The sequence below is a fragment of the Tetrao urogallus genome (assembly GCF_951394365.1).
Source record: "Tetrao urogallus genome assembly, chromosome: 6".
NCBI classification, from domain to species: Eukaryota; Metazoa; Chordata; class Aves; order Galliformes; family Phasianidae; genus Tetrao; species Tetrao urogallus.
Genome location: NC_136819.1, coordinates 12,221,723 through 12,240,919, shown reverse-complemented (window position 1 = coordinate 12,240,919; position 19,197 = coordinate 12,221,723). Strand labels below are relative to the sequence as shown.

Below are 19,197 nucleotides of genomic sequence, written 5' to 3'. Positions count from 1 at the left end.
TTTTGCTGTAAATTCTGCTCTTCTGTGGAAAGCAGCCATTAAACTAGTGTAAAATCAACTAACTCACCAGGCCTAGATAGCATTTCTTAGAAAATTTTTAAAAGAGCTCAGAAAATAAATGATCTCTATTAAACAGATACTTTATATTCTCCTATAACAGTTCTGGAAGAGTTGATTTTGATTTGATGAGTTTTCTGAGGATTAAAACTATGACTTACTTGAAAAAAACAAGACTATCTTTTTTAATAGATGTCTGCTAGTGATTGGAAAGTAATGAGACAATCACCATAATTTATAGATCCAAAACTTTCTACTACCGGTGATTTGTCTTAAACAGATGAAATACATCCAATTCGGGGGAGGTGAACAACCAAGAACACAGATAATATAAATGAGTATGAAAAATATGACAATTACTGCATTGATTTTACAAACTCCTCTATGTCCAAAAAATGAAATTCCATTCTCCTAATTTGTATTATAAGACACAAAATCCACTTGTTAAGTTCTATTTTGAGAGAGAGATTTTATACAAGTAGAACACTGGGAGTGACCTTCACTTTCCAAGCCTAAAACAAATACAAGAGCACAAGCGTCTCAAAACTATGACTAATAAAAGCAGTCTGGCCCTGGATACTCTATTACATGAGCTCCTGTGTGTTCTACAGACAACAGTTAATCAAATGCCTGCTTTTTCAACTGACCTACATCCATTTTTTCTGATTATACAAGTGACAACTACACTCAGACTGTCCAAATTCCTGATCTGTAGTAAAATTTTATTGAGGCTTGAGTGCTCTGGGGGCAGTGAAATTGGGTATGCAGGCTACTACAGCATTTAATCATTGTCACAAAGTGCTGAATAAATTCTTGTATACTTGTCTGAAGGTGTGCAAGATTTATTCCATCTTCCGAATAAACAAGATTCATTCACTGAGAAACCTAATTCAGGATGTGAAGTAGACAAATTCATAGCACAGTACCTTTAGCTCAGGTTAGAGCCAATGGCCATCTCTGTACATGACAATAGAAAATACGTGATGGTGACCAAGTGAATAAGAGTACTTTTCTTATATCACCCCTTCCTCTTCTCCCAGAGGAAGAGTGGAGTGGACAATATAAACCTGAGGCACTGGCTACAATACTGACTGTGATGCTTGTTAAAGTTGTAGTTAGGGAGGGATGACTGTTTATCAAATAAAAGTATCTGTTCATAAAGCTGAAATCACGTAATTAAAATTAATCAAGTGGAAATTTTAGCAGACATTTACGTGCAGAGTTAGATAAAGAGAAAAGAATTTTTTTAACCCAGATCTACACTTAGATATAAGTATTAAAGGATAGAACATGCTTTGGCTTAAGCCTCTACGTTGCAATCACTTTACCATGTGCTTTGGGTTTATAAAGTCCTGAAGTAAGCATAAAGCTCACTACATGTCCGGGAACAATATCATCTTCTCTCACTGCGAAAACAAAACCATTCACCAGTTTTGCTGCCATTACAAATTCTCCATTGACGTAGCTGAGAAGTTTGTATGGGCCCCTTCCCAGAGCTGTTGAGAAAAAGTAGTCAGAATTACCTTTCATGTCAAGTGTCACGAGTTCTTGAGTCCTAAATATTATGATATAGAGAGAAACTACAGCTGAAAACTCCAGGTGCAATTTGTTAATGACAAACAAAACTACACATTTGGAAAGCATTCACACTCAAAACTACCTATCTTAAATTCTAGGGAATTGTCATCAGCTTCTCTCCCTTGTTCTTATCCACTTCAAAGTTAGATGAATCTTCAGTTACTCAGGTAGAAAAGAAAATATTTAGCACAGAAATAGCTTTTTGTCCCCTCATTGGCCACTCTGGAACATCTTATGAGGAGTACTGATGAGCTGGATAAGCAAACAGCAGGAAGTGGTATATGGTAACTATGTTTATTGCAAGCTTATCACATGTACAGCACTTCAGTATATCAACAAGTTTTTGCCAATAAAAATTCAGTAAGAAAACTAATACCACACTTTATATCCAAGTTCTTTTCACCACTAGCACACACTACAGCACAGGTGTTAGGGGCACTGTGCTTCCAATCTGTTATAACTGCAAGAAGATCACTTAGTCTCAAATTGCACATATAAGACAAAACAGTACAAAAATTCAGAACTGCAGTCAACTCACTTAACTACGCGTTAAGGGCTTAAACGTGATTCAACTTAAATTCCACCACACTATCAATTTTAATTTCAAATTTTTTCAGCCAACTGTGTATCAGAAAAGGTTATTTATTTAGCCATATAATTTGAAGCTGACATGTTGCTTAAGTCACATTCATACTACATATTGGGCTACAGCTTGATACATCCTCACTAGATAAAGAGGAGAGGAAGTAGGGGCAGCTGCTGCTTAAGACAATTCCTCCCCAGGATCTTTCTCAGGCTAAGTTGTTGCAGTATGAAGTCTAGCAGAAGATCAAAATATCATTGACCATCTAAATATGCAGATTGCTTGATGAGCTTGACAAAAAGTAATTACAGAATAAACAGCAGGAATCCTGTTTGCTCCTCACATCAGGTTGGCTTGCAGTGCTTAGATTTTTTGCCATGTCTAACGATGCAGACGTTCTCCATATAACTTTGAAACAGTCTGCATAGAGATTCCAGCACTTCTGCAGTAGTGCAGCACCCAGCACAAATTAGCAACTGATGTTTTACTCAAGTAGCTTACACAAATTTCACACCTCCCTCTGAGATCAATTCTAGTAAGCAACAAAACTTGTTGCTCAAAAATGTAAAGCCAGGTCAGACATACCTAAATAGATCGTTATTCCATATCACAGAAAGCTGAATTATCTTTGTAACTAGCTCCATCTGGAGGCTGCACAGGAGCTGAGTGGTTTGACAGAACAAGTGGTTATCAACTCTGGACTGCAGTAAGCCTTTAAGCATACTGCCACTTGAATGGAACATTATATAAATTACACAGTGATTTAATTATTTAACCATTACCTATAAATGCAAAGCAACTGAGTTAATCAGACTTTTGGGAAAGACACAATATTAAAAGGATCATGAAATTACAAGCTATTGGGAAAAAAATGAACCTGTAAAACATCACCTGTAAAAAATTCATCATTTGCAATTATTCTCATACAAAACGCAACAAGGAATATAAAGATAACTTTGGTATAAGGAAGCCAAATATTATACTGAACTTTTATCAGGTCCTTTAGGACTTACCTTTGTTGAAATATTCACAATCATAAGCTGAAAAATAGAAAGAAATAAAAAAGAAACTGTGGGCATTCTGCATTTAACAGCTTTGCCGCTACCCTTCGCTAGTTAAGGTCTAAGCCAACTGCTTGGTCAAGTTAGTTCACACATGACAATTTATTGTAACATTTATTGCCAAATTTTTTTACTACCTTAATAAAATTCTCAAATCATACTGATTTAAATACTGTTTCCCAGCAAGAAATACACATTCCCATAAGTTGTCTTTTTGCGACCTCTAGTGTTTAAGACTAAGCTTTGCTGTCTTTCCATTCTCATTAAAAACACATGCACCATTTCTACAAAACAAAATTGAATATACCTCTTGCTTTACAACAAATTTCCTCTGTAACTTTGATCAAACTACATGCTTTCTTTGAGACACTACAAAATTAGAAAAATGATTTTTTTCTTCTGTTTTTTCCTTTCTTGCTCTCTTCCAATACAATTTCCAGGTAGCAACTCTCTCCTGCCGAGCACGTGACCCAGGTGCCATAGAAAAAGGCCTCAGATAATGTTTTACCTCTCATCATTGTTGAATGGGGATACTAACAGACTAACAAAGTCCAGTTTAAAATCTTATTTGTCTTCATTTAGAAGACTTCCAGGGGCAGCACTGAGTCACACCTATGTTTTCAAGACCTGCTTAATAAATACAGTTCTACTGAAGTTACACAAGCTGCTAATTGCCTAACTCTGGTTTGAGGGATGCCCTGCATACCATATCCATAAATATACAGATTTTCCATGACTTTTTCTTCCACATCATGGGACAAGGAAGAAAAACTAAGTGCCTACCAGCAATATGAAAGAAGCATGCAATCTAGCTAGACAAAAAACGAACATGGAGACCAGTACGAGGCACTCACTTGCTTTCCTATCCCCCAAGCAGCTCATTCTCATATCAGTTCTGATACTGTGGCTTAGCAATTCACACCCCCAGGCAATTCAGTGTTTTCTCAGGTCTAAATCTCATAAATACAACAGCAAGCAGTGGCTGTGCTAGTTAAGTAAACTTACGACACACTCTAGGAGTCCTCCAGTCTACAGAAACTCCGTGCTGGCAGCACTGATGAGCATATGCTGATACACTTGTACAGAAACATTCACAGTCTCCTCCTTGGTTACAACCACATGTATCTGCCAAGCAGTTCGAGTAAAACCAAGTGACATCAATCTAGAAATATAAGAAAATACTCACGTAGACAAAGGCAACAATCATCTCCACACAAACCTGTGATTACTTCAAAATTTTAACATAAGACTTTTAAGTGTTAAGGGCTTTAATTTAAATATCTGCATTATATACAAGAGAAATAACTATTAGAACACAAAATACACAGATGCTTATGTGAGATGTTTTCTCATGGTTTAGTAATATTTAAACCATAATAAGCTACTTAGAATCTTATTTAATAAGAGAGAGTCAACTGACCACAAGAAAATGTATCTCAAACATTAATAAAGTTAAATATACATAAAACATAAATAATAAAATAGAGGCAAAGTCAGCTAATTGTAGGTAGCCCTTGTGACAGATCTAATTAAACATTCCCATTACAGGGTTAAACAGGGATGGCTCAGATTTCATGTTCTTTATTGCTGTAGTAATGAAAAAGCAAAGGTATGGCAAATAAGGAGAAGATGTAAAGTGATTTGAGCTGAAGAGCAGTTCCTCTGCAGTAAGACAATGACTTTAACATCTCTTTACATGCGACTACAACTCACCACTGGATGGCAAGCTTCAAATGCTTCACTAAAGAGTATTCCGCATTCCTTCTTTGCAAATGGCTCTCTCAGTGGATTCAAAAAGCATGGATTCTGAATGTCAGACCTGTCAATACACTTAACACGAAAGTAAAATCCAGGGAAGAAACAGCTTGTTTAATTAGTACTTCATGTTTGAGCATACAAAATGGGTTTGTTTTGTCAGTGTTTGTTTGAAGAGATGTAAAACAAAAAAACCCACATCATTTGGGAAAATTAAGAGATTCAGGTAAGGAATTAAAAGAGGCTTATCTGCTAATACAAGGAAAATGAAAAATACACAATCTGAAGAAATGTGTCATGTGTGATGCATTCACATACATACATAGCTCTAAACAAAGATTCAAGGCAGTCCTAATCTGTTGTCCTTACTCACTTGAACTGCTCCAATTTACATAAGTGACAAAGACTTGGATAACTTGCATTAGAAGGGTTAGAAATCAGGTTTTTTACCCTAACTACCAGGAAGGAAAATCTCTGTGAATACCATTGCACATAAGAAAAAAGTTCAGTATTTCACTTTACAAGATACAGAACTGTTAGTTAAATAACAAATACACACTGAATGACTGTGGAACTGTTGCTGTTCAAAAAACCTCCTGAAAACAGAGCAGCTGTAGATGAAGAATACTACACTGCATTCTTCTCTACACTTTGGTAGTGTGTAAAAAACTGATTACTTTATTCTGCTTAATGGATTATGATACCTTTAAGAACCACAGACATGGTGGTTGCACTGATGCTTGACTGAGATTTCCAGCAACTTCTGATTTCATTCTAGATAAACTGTATGATGCAAACGTCCAAAATCTATAAGCAAATATATTTGTCTTACTATGTACCTCTACAGCTGTCCAGCTGTTTCCAAATTCTTGTGAGTTTGTTAGTTCAAAATTATCTGGAGTCCTCAATTCATTTACCGTTTTCAAATCAAAATTTCCACACAACCCAGACAATTCACCCTGGAAAACAAAACCAATCATTTTCCTGCATGATATAAAATGCTATCCGTCCCAACTATTTTCAAAACATGCTTTCTATGTTTTTGTCTTCAGTTGCTCAATCAAAATTTGTCAGGACTCAACACATTTTCACCAGTTTCTGAGCCTGAGAAGTTCAGCTATTTGTGATAATAAAAACAGTGGGAAATATTTTATGCCGATAGTCTCAGTATTATTTCACAGAATGGCCAGGGTTGGAAGGGACCTCCAGGATCATGAATCTCCAACCCCCCTGCCACATGCAAGGCCACCAACCTCCCCATTTAATACCAGACCAGGCTGCCCAGGGCCCCATCCAACCTGGCCTTGAACACCTCCAGGGACAGGGCATCCACGACCTCTCTGGGCAGCTGTTCCAGCACTCATAGCAAAGAATTTCCCCCTGACATCCAACCTAAATCTTCCCTCCCTCAACTTAAAACCATTTCCCCTTGTTCTGCAGTTATCTACCCTTTCAAAGAGTTGATTCCCCTCCTGTTTGTAGGCTCCCTTTAGGTACTGAAAGGCTGCAATGAGGTCACTCTGCAGCCTTCTTTTCTCCAAGCTGAACAAGCCCAGCTCCCTCAGCCAGTCTTCGTAGGGGAGGTGCTCCAGTCCCTGATCATCTTTGTGGCCCTCCTCTGGACCCTCTCCAACAGCTCCCTGTTTTTCTTGTACTGGGGGCTCTAGACATGAACACAGTACTCCAAATGAGGCCTCACAAGAGCAGAGTAAAAGGAGACAATTTCTTTTAGACTGAGTGTCACTGAGCCTCTGAGAACAGGACTGATCTTTTGTTCAGAGAAGCAACCTGTTTGCTAGCAACTTGCAGCAAAATAACATCTGCTCCAGTCACATAGGAAATGAGTACTGAAGAAGAACGTTACCTCTGAAGATATTTGTTTCTGCTATTACAGAAATTATTAAAAAATGAATAAAGATTGCCAGTGAGAATGATTAATTTGTCAAGGCAGCTGAATACTTATCTCCTTGACTCTACTACTGTGTTCCTATAGGATTCATGGCATTGTCTATTCTACAAACATTCATAGCACAAACTTAAGACTTACATACATACTGCAAAGAAATGGCATTAAGAATGGCATCTTCCCCTTACCTGCCACTGATGACCCATCTGTACATGAACTGTTGTCCTCTGATCCCAAAGAATAGTGATGTGTTCATCAGGAAAATGAACAACAGTGAAAAACCCAGCTTTCCATAACTGTATTTTTTGTAGTTTGTCCATGTAACTAGATGAGCTCTGTTCAAAATCAAAGAAGGCAGCTTAAAATGTAACATTTTCACAAAATATTCATTTGAGAGAAACTGAAATATGTGATAAAACAAATGACGTAGATGGTTATGCGTCTCAAAACTGACAGAAGGTCATGCAGGAATAAATGATTGAACTGAAGTGCTCTGGATTTTGACCATAAACAGTGTTGAATTACCTTAAAAGTTCATTTTATATCAAATTCACAGGATGGTAATGACAAGAGAAGTTAAGGTCAAAACGTTATTGGGTCATCAGGAATGTTCAAAATTCAAATTGTCCCTGGCTATGATTTTAACTTAAATACACAACATTACATGCAGAAGGTCTTAACCACTGACATGCTTTTTTGAATACAGATAGGAATAAGTATGCATGCAGCACACTAGAATTAAGTACGTTTAGAGATTGTGATCTTCTATACATAAAGCTTTTTTTTTTTTTTTTTTTAAATCAGCATCATTTTGATGCCAAATTATTTATACCACAGAATAAGATGCCTGGTTTAACTACATACAGCTTTGCACAGAGCCGCATTAAGCTTCATACAGAAACAAATCACTTTTCTGTGTAGTTGGTTCGTAAACTATGAATAGTACTACCTATACTAAGACTACTATAAATACTAAATATTCACAGAAATAAAGCTTGCAGTTTGACTATAATAAAAATGAAATGCATTCCTCCTATAACTACACTCCAAAACAGACTAAAAACTTAGTTCCAGTGGAATTAATATCAAGACTCCCACTGGCTTCAAAATAATTTTCATAGACACATCAAGGCTAAAATAGAAGAATTATAATTGTCAAATCTAACATTTTCATGAAATACAGCCAAGATTTTGCTGAAGGTTCTCATTCAACAATGCGGATGTAATCAGCTTTCAGTGAAAAGATATTTACATCTTGGCTACTTAAGTGATACAGTCATTTTTTAGCCATCAAGATAAAAAATATTCAGAGATGTATACTTGCTACCTTTTTGCCATGTTCAAGACTGACACTTACTGGATTCCCAGTTTCATCATCAAATATTAGAGAAGATTTTCCAACATTAATGAAAATGTCTTTTCTGCAAATGATTCCAGTATTAAAGCAGTTAATATTCTGTATAACTACTGAGAAACTTGCTGAAGTGCTCTGCAGAGAAAAAAAAAAGGCACTTTTAAATATACTAATATAACTACATATATTGTTACACAGATAAATTAGCAGAAACTTCAGCATTTATGTTAAGTATAACTCAATATCTAAAACACAGCAAAGCTTAAAAAAAGTGTTGGATGTGGTATGTGGCACTGATAAAAAAAATGAGTAGAATGGTAGATTTTAACCCCGTTTTGCAGAGGCTTCATAAAATGTCTCACCTTAACTAGATAAGCCTTACAAGTTCCAACAAAGTCATATGTAAGTCCATCAAATGTTCTGTAATGACGATCCCCGTAAGCAGTACACATGGATGGGCAGGGATGGAAGGTGCACTGAAACGATCCATGCTGGCAAATGCTGAAAAATGTATGACCAACAGTGGTAATATCAACTGTAACCTCCAACAAACCATTACAGCTTCTGCATTGAGAAGCAAAACCACCAAGAATGCATAAGAATGACAATTGTTTCATCTAAAAGCAGATTGAACAAATTTATTCCCTAGAATTTGTTTTTACATACATAACTCAGGTAGCCTGCGTTCTCTCCTGTAAGAATCAATAGGTTTCAGAATATACAGACACTACAGATCAGGAAAGAGCATTTATTTTGTTGAAGCAAGAAAAATGCCACCCAACATAACAATTTATTCCTTACTCGCACACACCAGAGATGTGTTTCAAGGATGAAGCTAACTATCAGCACATTTGTCTGTACACTAGCTGATTTCTTAGAATCAATAGGCAATGTGTCCTATTACTACAGTCCTTATTCACTTCCTGATTGAACAGAGATTTTACATGAACTTTATTATAATATAGTGAATATATATATTACACATTATAATTTATAATTATATGTATATTTATATGCGGTCCTATTCCATTAGGCTCCTTTAAATAACTGTGCTTTGTTTTTTGTTTTTTTTTCTTATATGTAGGTATTACTGTCCCTTAAGTCTAGCCTCAAAGTAGCTCAGGTTCTGCCTACATTCACCTTAAGAATCACAGTGTCTCCCTGTGCATCATCCTCTTGGTATTTGAATATAATTTTTGGAAATATAAGCGTTTATAGATAATGGATAAAATTATGTCAGCTTTCCACAAGTAATTTTTTAAATGTTACATTTTAAGTTTCTAAGCCACATGAACATTTTAAAAACAGTCCTCAACAAAGACAGCAAGTTGGTGCCCTGGCAGCTTTATTACAGACACAACTAGATACGTGTTATAGATCCAGGCTAAAATAAATATATTACATAAAATAACTTCAATACATACCTAAATTTTTCACAAAAACATTACACAATTAATATCCTGATTAAATGAACATTCTATATTTACAACTACGTATGAGCCTGACTTTTAGAAATTTTAGGTGAAAAGTTCAGGCTGTAACCCAGCTTCTAATAGTCATTCTGTAGCATCACCTAAGGCAGGAGCCTACCAAAGCCAATGGAGAGAGGAAAAAAAAGTGATGAAAGCACATGTGGGCTGAAAAAATAACTGATGCTTCTCACGTTCTCTGAGACACATTAGAATTCAGATGCACTCTTGTGCAGAAACATTTCTCAACATGCAAAGAATGGAGAGCTCCCTTTCAGAAGCCTTAACACAGTCACAGTCAGAATGAAGGGCTTCAGAGGTACATTATGTCCTGGGTGTCCCACTCTCCACATTTCTTGCATATCAAGTAAACTGATATTTCATTAACAGAGTCTAGGGAGTTCAAATTGAAAAAGCAGAGCTACAGGCTGCTTTCAGACTTTGACTAGCTGTTTTATAACAGTGCGTTGCAAAGTAGTATTGTAAGTACACAGAAAGCCCAATTCAGCATCCCCCAGCAACTAAACAGCATTTTTCCTATATTCTCAATGTACGACAGCAAACCAGCACAGCTAACTGCACCACCCATGTTACATTGCACAACACAGCACCAAAATGCTGCTCTGATAAGGTTAGCTGCTACCACAACCTTTTGTGTTTAATCTAGCCAGCATATTATTCAGGCAGTTGCACTGGAAACAAAACTAGCCATCCCAAAACTGCTATCTCCGATAGCAGATCAGCCTTCCAACACTAGCTCTGCCAGTTTAAGAAGTTTGTCATTTTACTGTTCCATAGAGAAATCAGATTAGTAGTTGTGCTGTTAATACTAAATCAGATACGAATGACAATAATGGTATTTAATACCAATGCTATGCAATACCAATGCACTATTTCTATACACTAAATTACATAAACATCATTACAACTACTAGGAATGTTTAATGGGCTTACTGAGTATTCTCTTTGTTTACAGAGGCAAAAACACACCTTTCCCTTACCATATAAAACATATCTATGCATACGTATACAGCATTCTCAAAGACTTTCTCCATCTTTTATCAAGTATGTCACTTCTAAGGGAAGCAGAGCTGGCTACAGACTTCTCATCAGCAAACTACTGATCGCCAAAAAGACATTATCACTTCACATTTCTTTGCTTCTTGGATGTGGAAGCATTGAAAAACCATGACAACCTTCAGAAATTCATGGGCCTGGCCTCAGAAAAGTAACATCAAGCTAAAAATCCAGAGAATTTTCACCTGCCCTGCTGCCGTCTTTGGCAAACTCTGACACAAATAAGATATAGTAGTTCTTTCTGATGTAAGCAATAACACACCAGGTCCAACTGGTGTGAAGATGGCTTTTGAAATAACGGGGTGAATAACCCGGGTCGCTTTACCTGCCTGCCCAGTGGAGATGGCTTGTAAGTCGCTTCACCAGTCGACCAAAGGGCTACAAATATCTTCTAGAGCAGATACTGAGGACCTGACGAGAGGCAGAGGTAGGCAGTCAGCACAAGGCTGGAGGGGGCATTGATATCCAGACAAGGCAACGTCTAGCGCTGACTGGACAAGCCTTCACTGTACAAGGCTGTACTGAACTGCACAGGCCAGAAGTAGTAGTTTACCAGGTGACATCTGTTAAATGCTCCTGGCAAGCTTAGAATAAGGCGACAAAAGGGCAGATTACTCTGCTGAGAGGCTGGAGGCTACAGCACTACCATGGTATCTCAGTACTTGACATTTTTCTAAGACTCTGATAAGACTTAGTGCCAGCTTGCAAAATTCAACACTAGACTAAGATCAAGACAGGTAGGTCCATCAGTCAGGTATTTTTTCACATCCTATTTCCAGTGAAGCTTATTGAAATGGTAGTGTAGTGTTCTACTGAGGGCACTGAAGGAAACTCCACAGAGTAACCTAGCTACAAGGCAGGCACCATGCACCAGGGCAACACTGGATAGTGAACAACTAGGTTTCTGCAGGTTATTCAGTGATTCTATCAACCATCACCTATTTACACCAATTCCAGTAGAAGCCAATTGATGTGTCAATTATCTCACCTACAAATAAAACAAATAAGTTAACTAACTATGCTCAGCACAATGCCCTAATCTCTCATGACAAAGATGATCAAAGGAATGGGGCATCCCTACAGCAAAGAAAGGTTGAGGGAGCTGGGCTTGTTCAGTCTGGAGAAGAGAAGGCTCTGTGGAGACCTAATTGTGTCCTTCCAATACTTAAAGGGAGCTTGTAAACAGGAGAGAGCCGACTTTTCACATAGATAGTAATACCAAAAAAAAGGAATGGCTTTTACACCAAAAGGAGAAGACTTAGATTAGGTATTAGCAGGAAATTCTTTACTCAAGAAGGTGGTGAGACACTAGAACAGGCTGCCAAAAGAAGCAGTGAATGTCCCATCCCTGGAGACACTCACGGCCAGGCTGAACGGGGCCCTGGGCAGCATGATCTAGTGATGCTGATGGCAAGGGGTTAGAATTAGATTATATTTGAGGTCCCTTTTAACCCAAGCCATCCTACAGTTCTATCATAGAAGGCCACAGGGTTATGTTTTGAGCCCTCAGAGCGTTCAGATTCCATCATAAATGTAAAAACAAGATAGAGAGCTTTGATTTCACAAATGCCATACAGGTATACTACCTGAAGGACTTCTTCCTGTGCTCTAGAAACACTCTTCAAGAAATATTTATTTAGAGAATCTTGGTAGGCTAATAGTCAAAACCATGATTTTTCCAAATCAAGCTATTGTCCAAATCCAGTTATTTTTATTCCTAAACAACATATTGCTGTTTTGCTATGTAAAAGTCTCTCAAAACAAACTCTAAAAACATGTAGTTCCAATAGTTCTTCACATGAGAGCAATACAAAATTATGGTGGGTGGATAAGAAGAATCTAGAGTGAACTTACAAATTAGAAAGACAAAGGTAAAAAACAAAATAGTAGTCAAGACATAGTTAAAAGTTAAAATGAAAAATAAACAGATCTCTGCTTACCACGTATGACAGGATGAAATCACTTTGTCACCTGGGAAGTATTCCTTTCCTTTCCACAAACATGGACATTCATCTGTTTCCAAGCATACATCCCCATGCTTAACAAGACTATTAAAAAAGATATATACATTCAATAGAAGTACATCCAAACCAGATACCTATATACAAAAATATTTTCCGAAGCTGCAAATTATGTTATTATTGAAAAATATTTTAAATCTCAGACTGAGTAGGTACAGTTTTAGTAATACTTGTATGTGTAATTTGGCAATTTAATCTCACAGCAGCTATATGTTGTACCTTTAGTAAGTAAATACAAGCACGTGGGGCATTAGCTCTTCAAGCAGTAACCTTCTGAAAACATTCGTTGATGTACACGCTTCAAGACCATGCAAACTAAGGTCTTTCAGACCTCCCACAGATTTCTCCAAATTTCTTTGAATTTAGTCACTTAAAAGTCCAAGGTCATGTTGGATGGGACCTTGAGCAACCTGACCTCACAGAAGTTGTTCCTGCCCATGTCATGGGTGTTGGAACTAAATGGTCTTTAAAGTCCCATCCAACACAAATAATTCTGGGTTTCTATGATTCTAACTACAGCAGAATTGCCATAACAGACATTTCCTCTAGAAGTATAAATCCATTTTAAAAAAGTGACTTAATCATTGTAACAATTTGTGTAGATTTAAATGTGTATTTCTTTAGCCATCAGAATTAGAGCGCTTTCAGACATTGCATTGTTTTCCCATATCTGTTATTAACCTCTTTTTCTATGAATAACATATTGAGATTATCAAAAGAACTTTCTCAAATGCATCAAATGAGTACATATTTCTGTATTAAGGACTTCTTACCTTTAAGCAAACAATCATAAAAATACTTATAAAAAAGCCTCCAAGGGAGACAACATGCACAGGTATTTGTAGATCAAGGCTAAAAAAAAAATTGTAGTTCAAGCTATAAATCTGTATTTAGAAATAATTACAACTCCTACAGAAGCAGATAAAACCTGAATTATAAAAAAAAAAAAATGCTGAAAAAAATTCCAGTAGAAAAGAAGGAAGAATTCATGTCCAGCAAGACAAAAAGCAGCCAGTCTTCATTCTGAAGTAAAATATTTGTGGCTTTTAATGATATCCATAGAAATTGAAATAGCAGTATTTTATAAAAGAGAGATCTCAGATTCTACAAATAAGTCTCAGGAAATACACCAGAAATATCGAATGTTTTCATTTAAATGTTTTTTCTCTAGTATTTCTTCCAAAGCTATTTTAATGCTGTTTGATAGTCAAGTAGATATCAAGATAGGACTGTTGTAATTGGAAAGACTAACACAGTGGAAGGGCAATATAGGAATGTAACAGCAAAAGGGACTAGCACATATAGGATGGTATTTCACAGGAAAAATAAAGGTGCTCACCCATCTCCAAAGATCTAGGCTCACAGCAAAGACTCCACAAGGGGAGTCCAATCAGAGATCCTTCCACAATGGAAATCAACCTTTAAATGGAGTCTAAGAGGTGCAGCCAGGCTCCACCTCCCCCAAGTTGCACAGATGGATTGCTTTCACCTGTGCTCCCAGGGCTGACCAGGTCTTCTCCCCAGATCAGTGGTTCAGGCCATGACTGAACAGTTTCCATACATGAGACCTACTGGCATAACAACTGATAGAACACCTTTGATGACAAATAAGTCTAATGACATGCAACTTTTGTAAATCTGAACTCTTGATAAGCTACAGCAGTAATTTCAGATTAAGCATTTCTGTTACTTAGCACTGCAATTTCAGCAAGACACTGGACCAAGGACAACAGACCAGAGGTATGAGACATCTTTACGGAGTGATGATGGGTTTTTTCCCTTCATTTCCAAGAGCAAAGACCTAGTCAAAGGTCTAGTCATTAGCAAAAACCCTACACTAAACTGAAGAACCACAGTGCTATCCCAGGGTACATGACATGTTCTTTGTAATCCATACTTAATTCAACTATTGTGCCACTGGAAGACAACTGACTGGAAGACTGAAATTCCCACTGGCTTAAAGCTCAGAACTGAAGAGAACATTCAGACACGAAGAGCATCATACTGGCAAGGCAACATTAAATGCAGTTTTTCCCTCAGAGTGGCTAAAACAGGTGATAACAGCTTTCTCTCTTGTGAAGCCAAGCAAGTGGATAGATTTCAGTGATCTAAGAATTCACCACAAATGCATGACAGGCTTTGCACTGTTCCCCTTTGAAGTATCAGACATTTTTCTTGACACCTATATTTTACTGTCCAGCCCACAGTGAATTCCAAAGATACAAGGATAGCTATCGCATTTCATTGTGCCTAACCAATATTCAGTTTCATTACTGTTTTATTAACTACATATTTATTCATTCATATAACCACATAATTAAATAGCTTTTGTAAAGTCGTAATTAGAATAAATGTATCTTGTGAGTGAGATCTTCACTTTTGGAAAGCTCATAGATCTGAGGGAAAATAATAAGTCTCCAACAACATCCACCAGAACAGTTATTAATAGTTTGTGAATATCCAGCTTTTGCCCTTGAGTAACAGCCTACTGCCAACTGATACACACAGCCATGGACACTTTTGGCCCACCAACAATTCTGCTGTCTGAGATGCCCACAAACAATAGAACAATGGAATCATTAAGGTTGAAAATGATCTCTAAGATCATCAAATCCAACCATCAACCCATCACCACCACAATGGCTGCACCATGTCCCTAAGTGCCACATCTACACATTTCTATGCATTTCCTGTAAAGACCAATGATAGAGTGCAAGAGAGGTAAAAGGAATGAAATAAACAACATGTCTCTAGTACCAGAATACAATCACTGCACACAACTTCTCTAACAAGAAAATAGGTAAACCATTATTTTCTTTTTAAAGCATGAAATGCTGATAATATGAGTATAGTGCCTGATGACTTCATTTTGGTTCACTCACTGTCTAGCTGGGAGGAGTTACTACAATCCTGCTGAATCTTTTAATTGTCTGGGGAGCTTTTTGAGATACACCCATTCCTTTCTTCTTCATATTTTATCAATAATATGCTAGGTACTTGGTAAAGTTTATTTTATATAATGCTTGAGTGGTTTTATCATGCCCTTGCTGTACCCCTCTGAGTACCAACTCCTCCAGTTCTTCAACTGAGACACCTGCACTCCTGTTGTTTCACCTTGTAATGGTAGAATTCCTGCACTAACCCTTACCACCAGCATACTATCAGTGCTAAGCAGCATGGGCCATAAAAAATAAAATTGATAGAAACAGCATTAACAACTTAGATACAAAAGGTAGGTGAGAGTAAGAAAAATAATGAAGTGGAATGGTTAAGTTTCATCTAGGCTCCCATACTCTGCAACCTCTTTTGTAGATTCCTCCCTCTTCCTATGCATTTTCATTAACTCTTCCAAGAGGCTTCTGAGTATTTGGCTCACCCAGCTGCCTCTGCCTCCTCCAAAACCCCCCTAAAGCAAAACCTAATTCTAATTTTGGAAAGAATGCTGCAACACTGGAACTGAATAAGAACTTTTTCTGTTTCAATGAAACATTCCAAAATTGTATTTAAGCTCCTTACATGTTATTTGATACGGTACATCATCTTAGAAACACAGTGATAAATCAGATATTTTTAAAGTGATTCAATATCTCTTTCTTAGAGAAAAAACCTCATTACAACTGCAGGTTATTACAGCCTCCAGTGCACTGTATTTTCACAGCTCCATTTCATGAGAGCAAGCAAGAGAAAAAGAAACAGACCTAAAAAACTCTCACTATGTTAAAACAGCTCAAGTGTAATACTGTCCAAGTTCATCTAACTGGAGAGCATCCTCTGCCATCATTAATAGATGCCTGCAGAGGTGGAGAACATCACAACCAACCTGGAAACTCCATGTGATGCTACAACACTCATTCAAGAAAAAAAATGAAGTGAAAATTATATGTCTATGGTGTCTTAATGACTATAATTCATTTTGCCAACCATAAGGTGTATGTAATTTTAAAAAGCATATACTCTTGCACCAAAAGAATTATAACATGAATCAACACTGCCAATGTTGGGAGTGCCAATCACAAACCAAGTCTAAAGAAATACACCGTCATAAAGTTCAGGAAAGAAGAACTCATGTTTTGTGTTGTTTTTTTCCTGAAACTACAAAATAAAAAAAGTAGTAGCAGAAATTAACAGAAGCAGGAAATTAATATTTGCAACTGGGTCCACATGTATTGCAAGTTATTGAAAAAAAAACTCAGAGTTTGTGCAGAACAGCCTCTTCTTTTCTATAGAAAGACTGAATTAATGAAAAATAAATACCTAGATTTATTAAATACCTCTGATACCAGAAATATGAATAGATAATATATATTAGTGTTTATTTCTGGTTGTTAAGTATTTCAGTTAAGTCAGTTTAGACAAAAATCCTTGACAGCAAATGGATAACAAAAACATAGCAGGTGTACTTCTACCATCCCATTTTTTCTCCCGGCAGAGAAATTTAAATGGATGCATTTAAGTTACCCAACTATATATTAAGAAATATCAATAGCAACTAAAACTTGCATATGAGGAAGAAAAAATTTCCTTTAAGTATTATCGTTTCATATTTCTACATATATACATATATATATATTATTTTTTTTTTTAAACTCTTTGCTCTCCAACTGAAGACTCAGTCTTCAAGTTGGAAGGACAAGCCATCTGAATCATAGCAACACAGAAGCAGAAAACGCAACTTGGACTAATATGGCAAAGTTGCAAACTGTTGTGAACAGGGTACTACTTATCCTTCAGAAATGCAGCAAGGGAGAAAATGTTATTTATATGAGATGAGAAACTGAGAAATAGACAGAAGTGCTGATCTTAAAAAGCACAGTAGCTTTAAAGGTGTCAGCAAAGCAGAGTAGAGAAATATTAGAATGTGTATTCTAGGAGATTTAATGCTCTCAGTTCTTCTAAACTAGAGGGAGACTATATGATCATAATTTTTATACTGCAAGAATTGTAACTCAGACTGAAAATGATCTCCCATAAAGTATTTAGAGCACAGTTGTGTCTGATCTATCCACTGTAGACTAAAACTGGAGTCAAGTAACACGAAAACTGCTACATTTCACTATGATTTACTTATTAACTGTATTTAACTTCTATTTCATAGAAGTTGCACTAGAATGCACTCTGAGCACAAAAACAAGAGTACTGCTGCAAGTATTGTGATCTATTTGAAAGAATATTTCAAACTCCAGATCTTAGATAGACTGCAAAATAAGTTAAAAAATGCCCTTTAAAGTCTTCACATTACTTTCAGCAAAAAAACAAGTTTTCTCCTTCTGTGGTGTACATGTTAAATACCTTTCCTTATATCACAAAATAATCATTGCACAGATTGGAAGGATCCTTCCTCCCGCAATAAATGTAGCTATTTTTAAATTCTGATATATTCATTTTCTACACTACTTTTTCCCCATTTCTTTACCTAATATCAATTAAAACTAATCAAACATGCTAAACTGGCCTAACTATTGATTAAGTCAGGTTAGATTATGGGCAGCAAATCAAACAAAACTGATGCAAGATCTCACAAAAGCATAAATAAAGGAGTGGAAACTAATGATTTCAGTTCAAGAGCTGATGTTAAGATCAAAGAAATTCCACAGCTATTTTACTCTTGTAAAGCTGACTATGTGGCTTCAGTTTTGTGTTTCTCCAGTATGAACTGATTGCCTAGAAAGATGGATGGAAAGAAATAAGCAGACATTTCATAGATTCATAGAATAGAATCATAGAATGGCCTGGTTTGAAAAAGACCACAATGCTCATCTAGTTCCAACCCCCTGCTGTGTGCAGGGTCACCAACCACCAGACCAGGTTGCCCAGAGCCACATCCAACCTGGCCTTGAATGCCTCCAGGGATGGGGCATCCACAGCCTCCTTGGGCAACCTGTTCCAGTGTCTCACCACCCTCTGTGTGAAAAACTTCCTTCTAACATCTAACCTAAAACTCCCCGTCTCCCCATTCCTCCTTATTCTATCTCTATCCATCCTTGTAAACTACCATTCTCTCTCCTGTTTACATGCTCCCTTCAATATTGGAAGGCCACAGTGAGGTCTCCCCAGAGCTTTTCTACCTCAGCAGTACAGAGTAATATTTCTGGTCAAAATCCTGGGCCTGAGGATACCATTTCCTACTTCTGCTTTACAAACTGAGGATGTGGTCCTACAAACAGATTTGCAAAAGTTAAACTTTCTACAGGAACTTTCTACTTTTTTGATTTTTGTCTTGAAAATATTACAAGCCTCTCCCTCATGTAACCATACAAATACACTACAAGATCTTTAACGTCAACAGTTACAGACATTTTTTTTCTCTACTTAAATGCAAGAACTAACTTGGCTCAG

The 19,197-nt window shown here is 36.8% G+C and overlaps 1 protein-coding gene across 1 annotated transcript in view; it reads right to left on the bottom strand.

The window, feature by feature from the left end:
- OTOG (otogelin) overlaps positions 1-19,197 on the bottom strand; it is a gene marked incomplete at both ends in the record, with an annotated part of 92,560 nt that overhangs the window by 40,978 nt on the left and 32,385 nt on the right. The window contains 9 exons of the mRNA XM_079537080.1: positions 1,386-1,553; positions 3,232-3,258; positions 4,285-4,441; positions 4,993-5,109; positions 5,874-5,993; positions 7,129-7,275; positions 8,298-8,429; positions 8,657-8,795; positions 12,781-12,888. Coding sequence (XP_079393206.1) covers positions 1,386-1,553; positions 3,232-3,258; positions 4,285-4,441; positions 4,993-5,109; positions 5,874-5,993; positions 7,129-7,275; positions 8,298-8,429; positions 8,657-8,795; positions 12,781-12,888 — 1,115 coding nt within the window. The remainder of the gene's footprint in view (positions 1-1,385; positions 1,554-3,231; positions 3,259-4,284; positions 4,442-4,992; positions 5,110-5,873; positions 5,994-7,128; positions 7,276-8,297; positions 8,430-8,656; positions 8,796-12,780; positions 12,889-19,197) is intronic.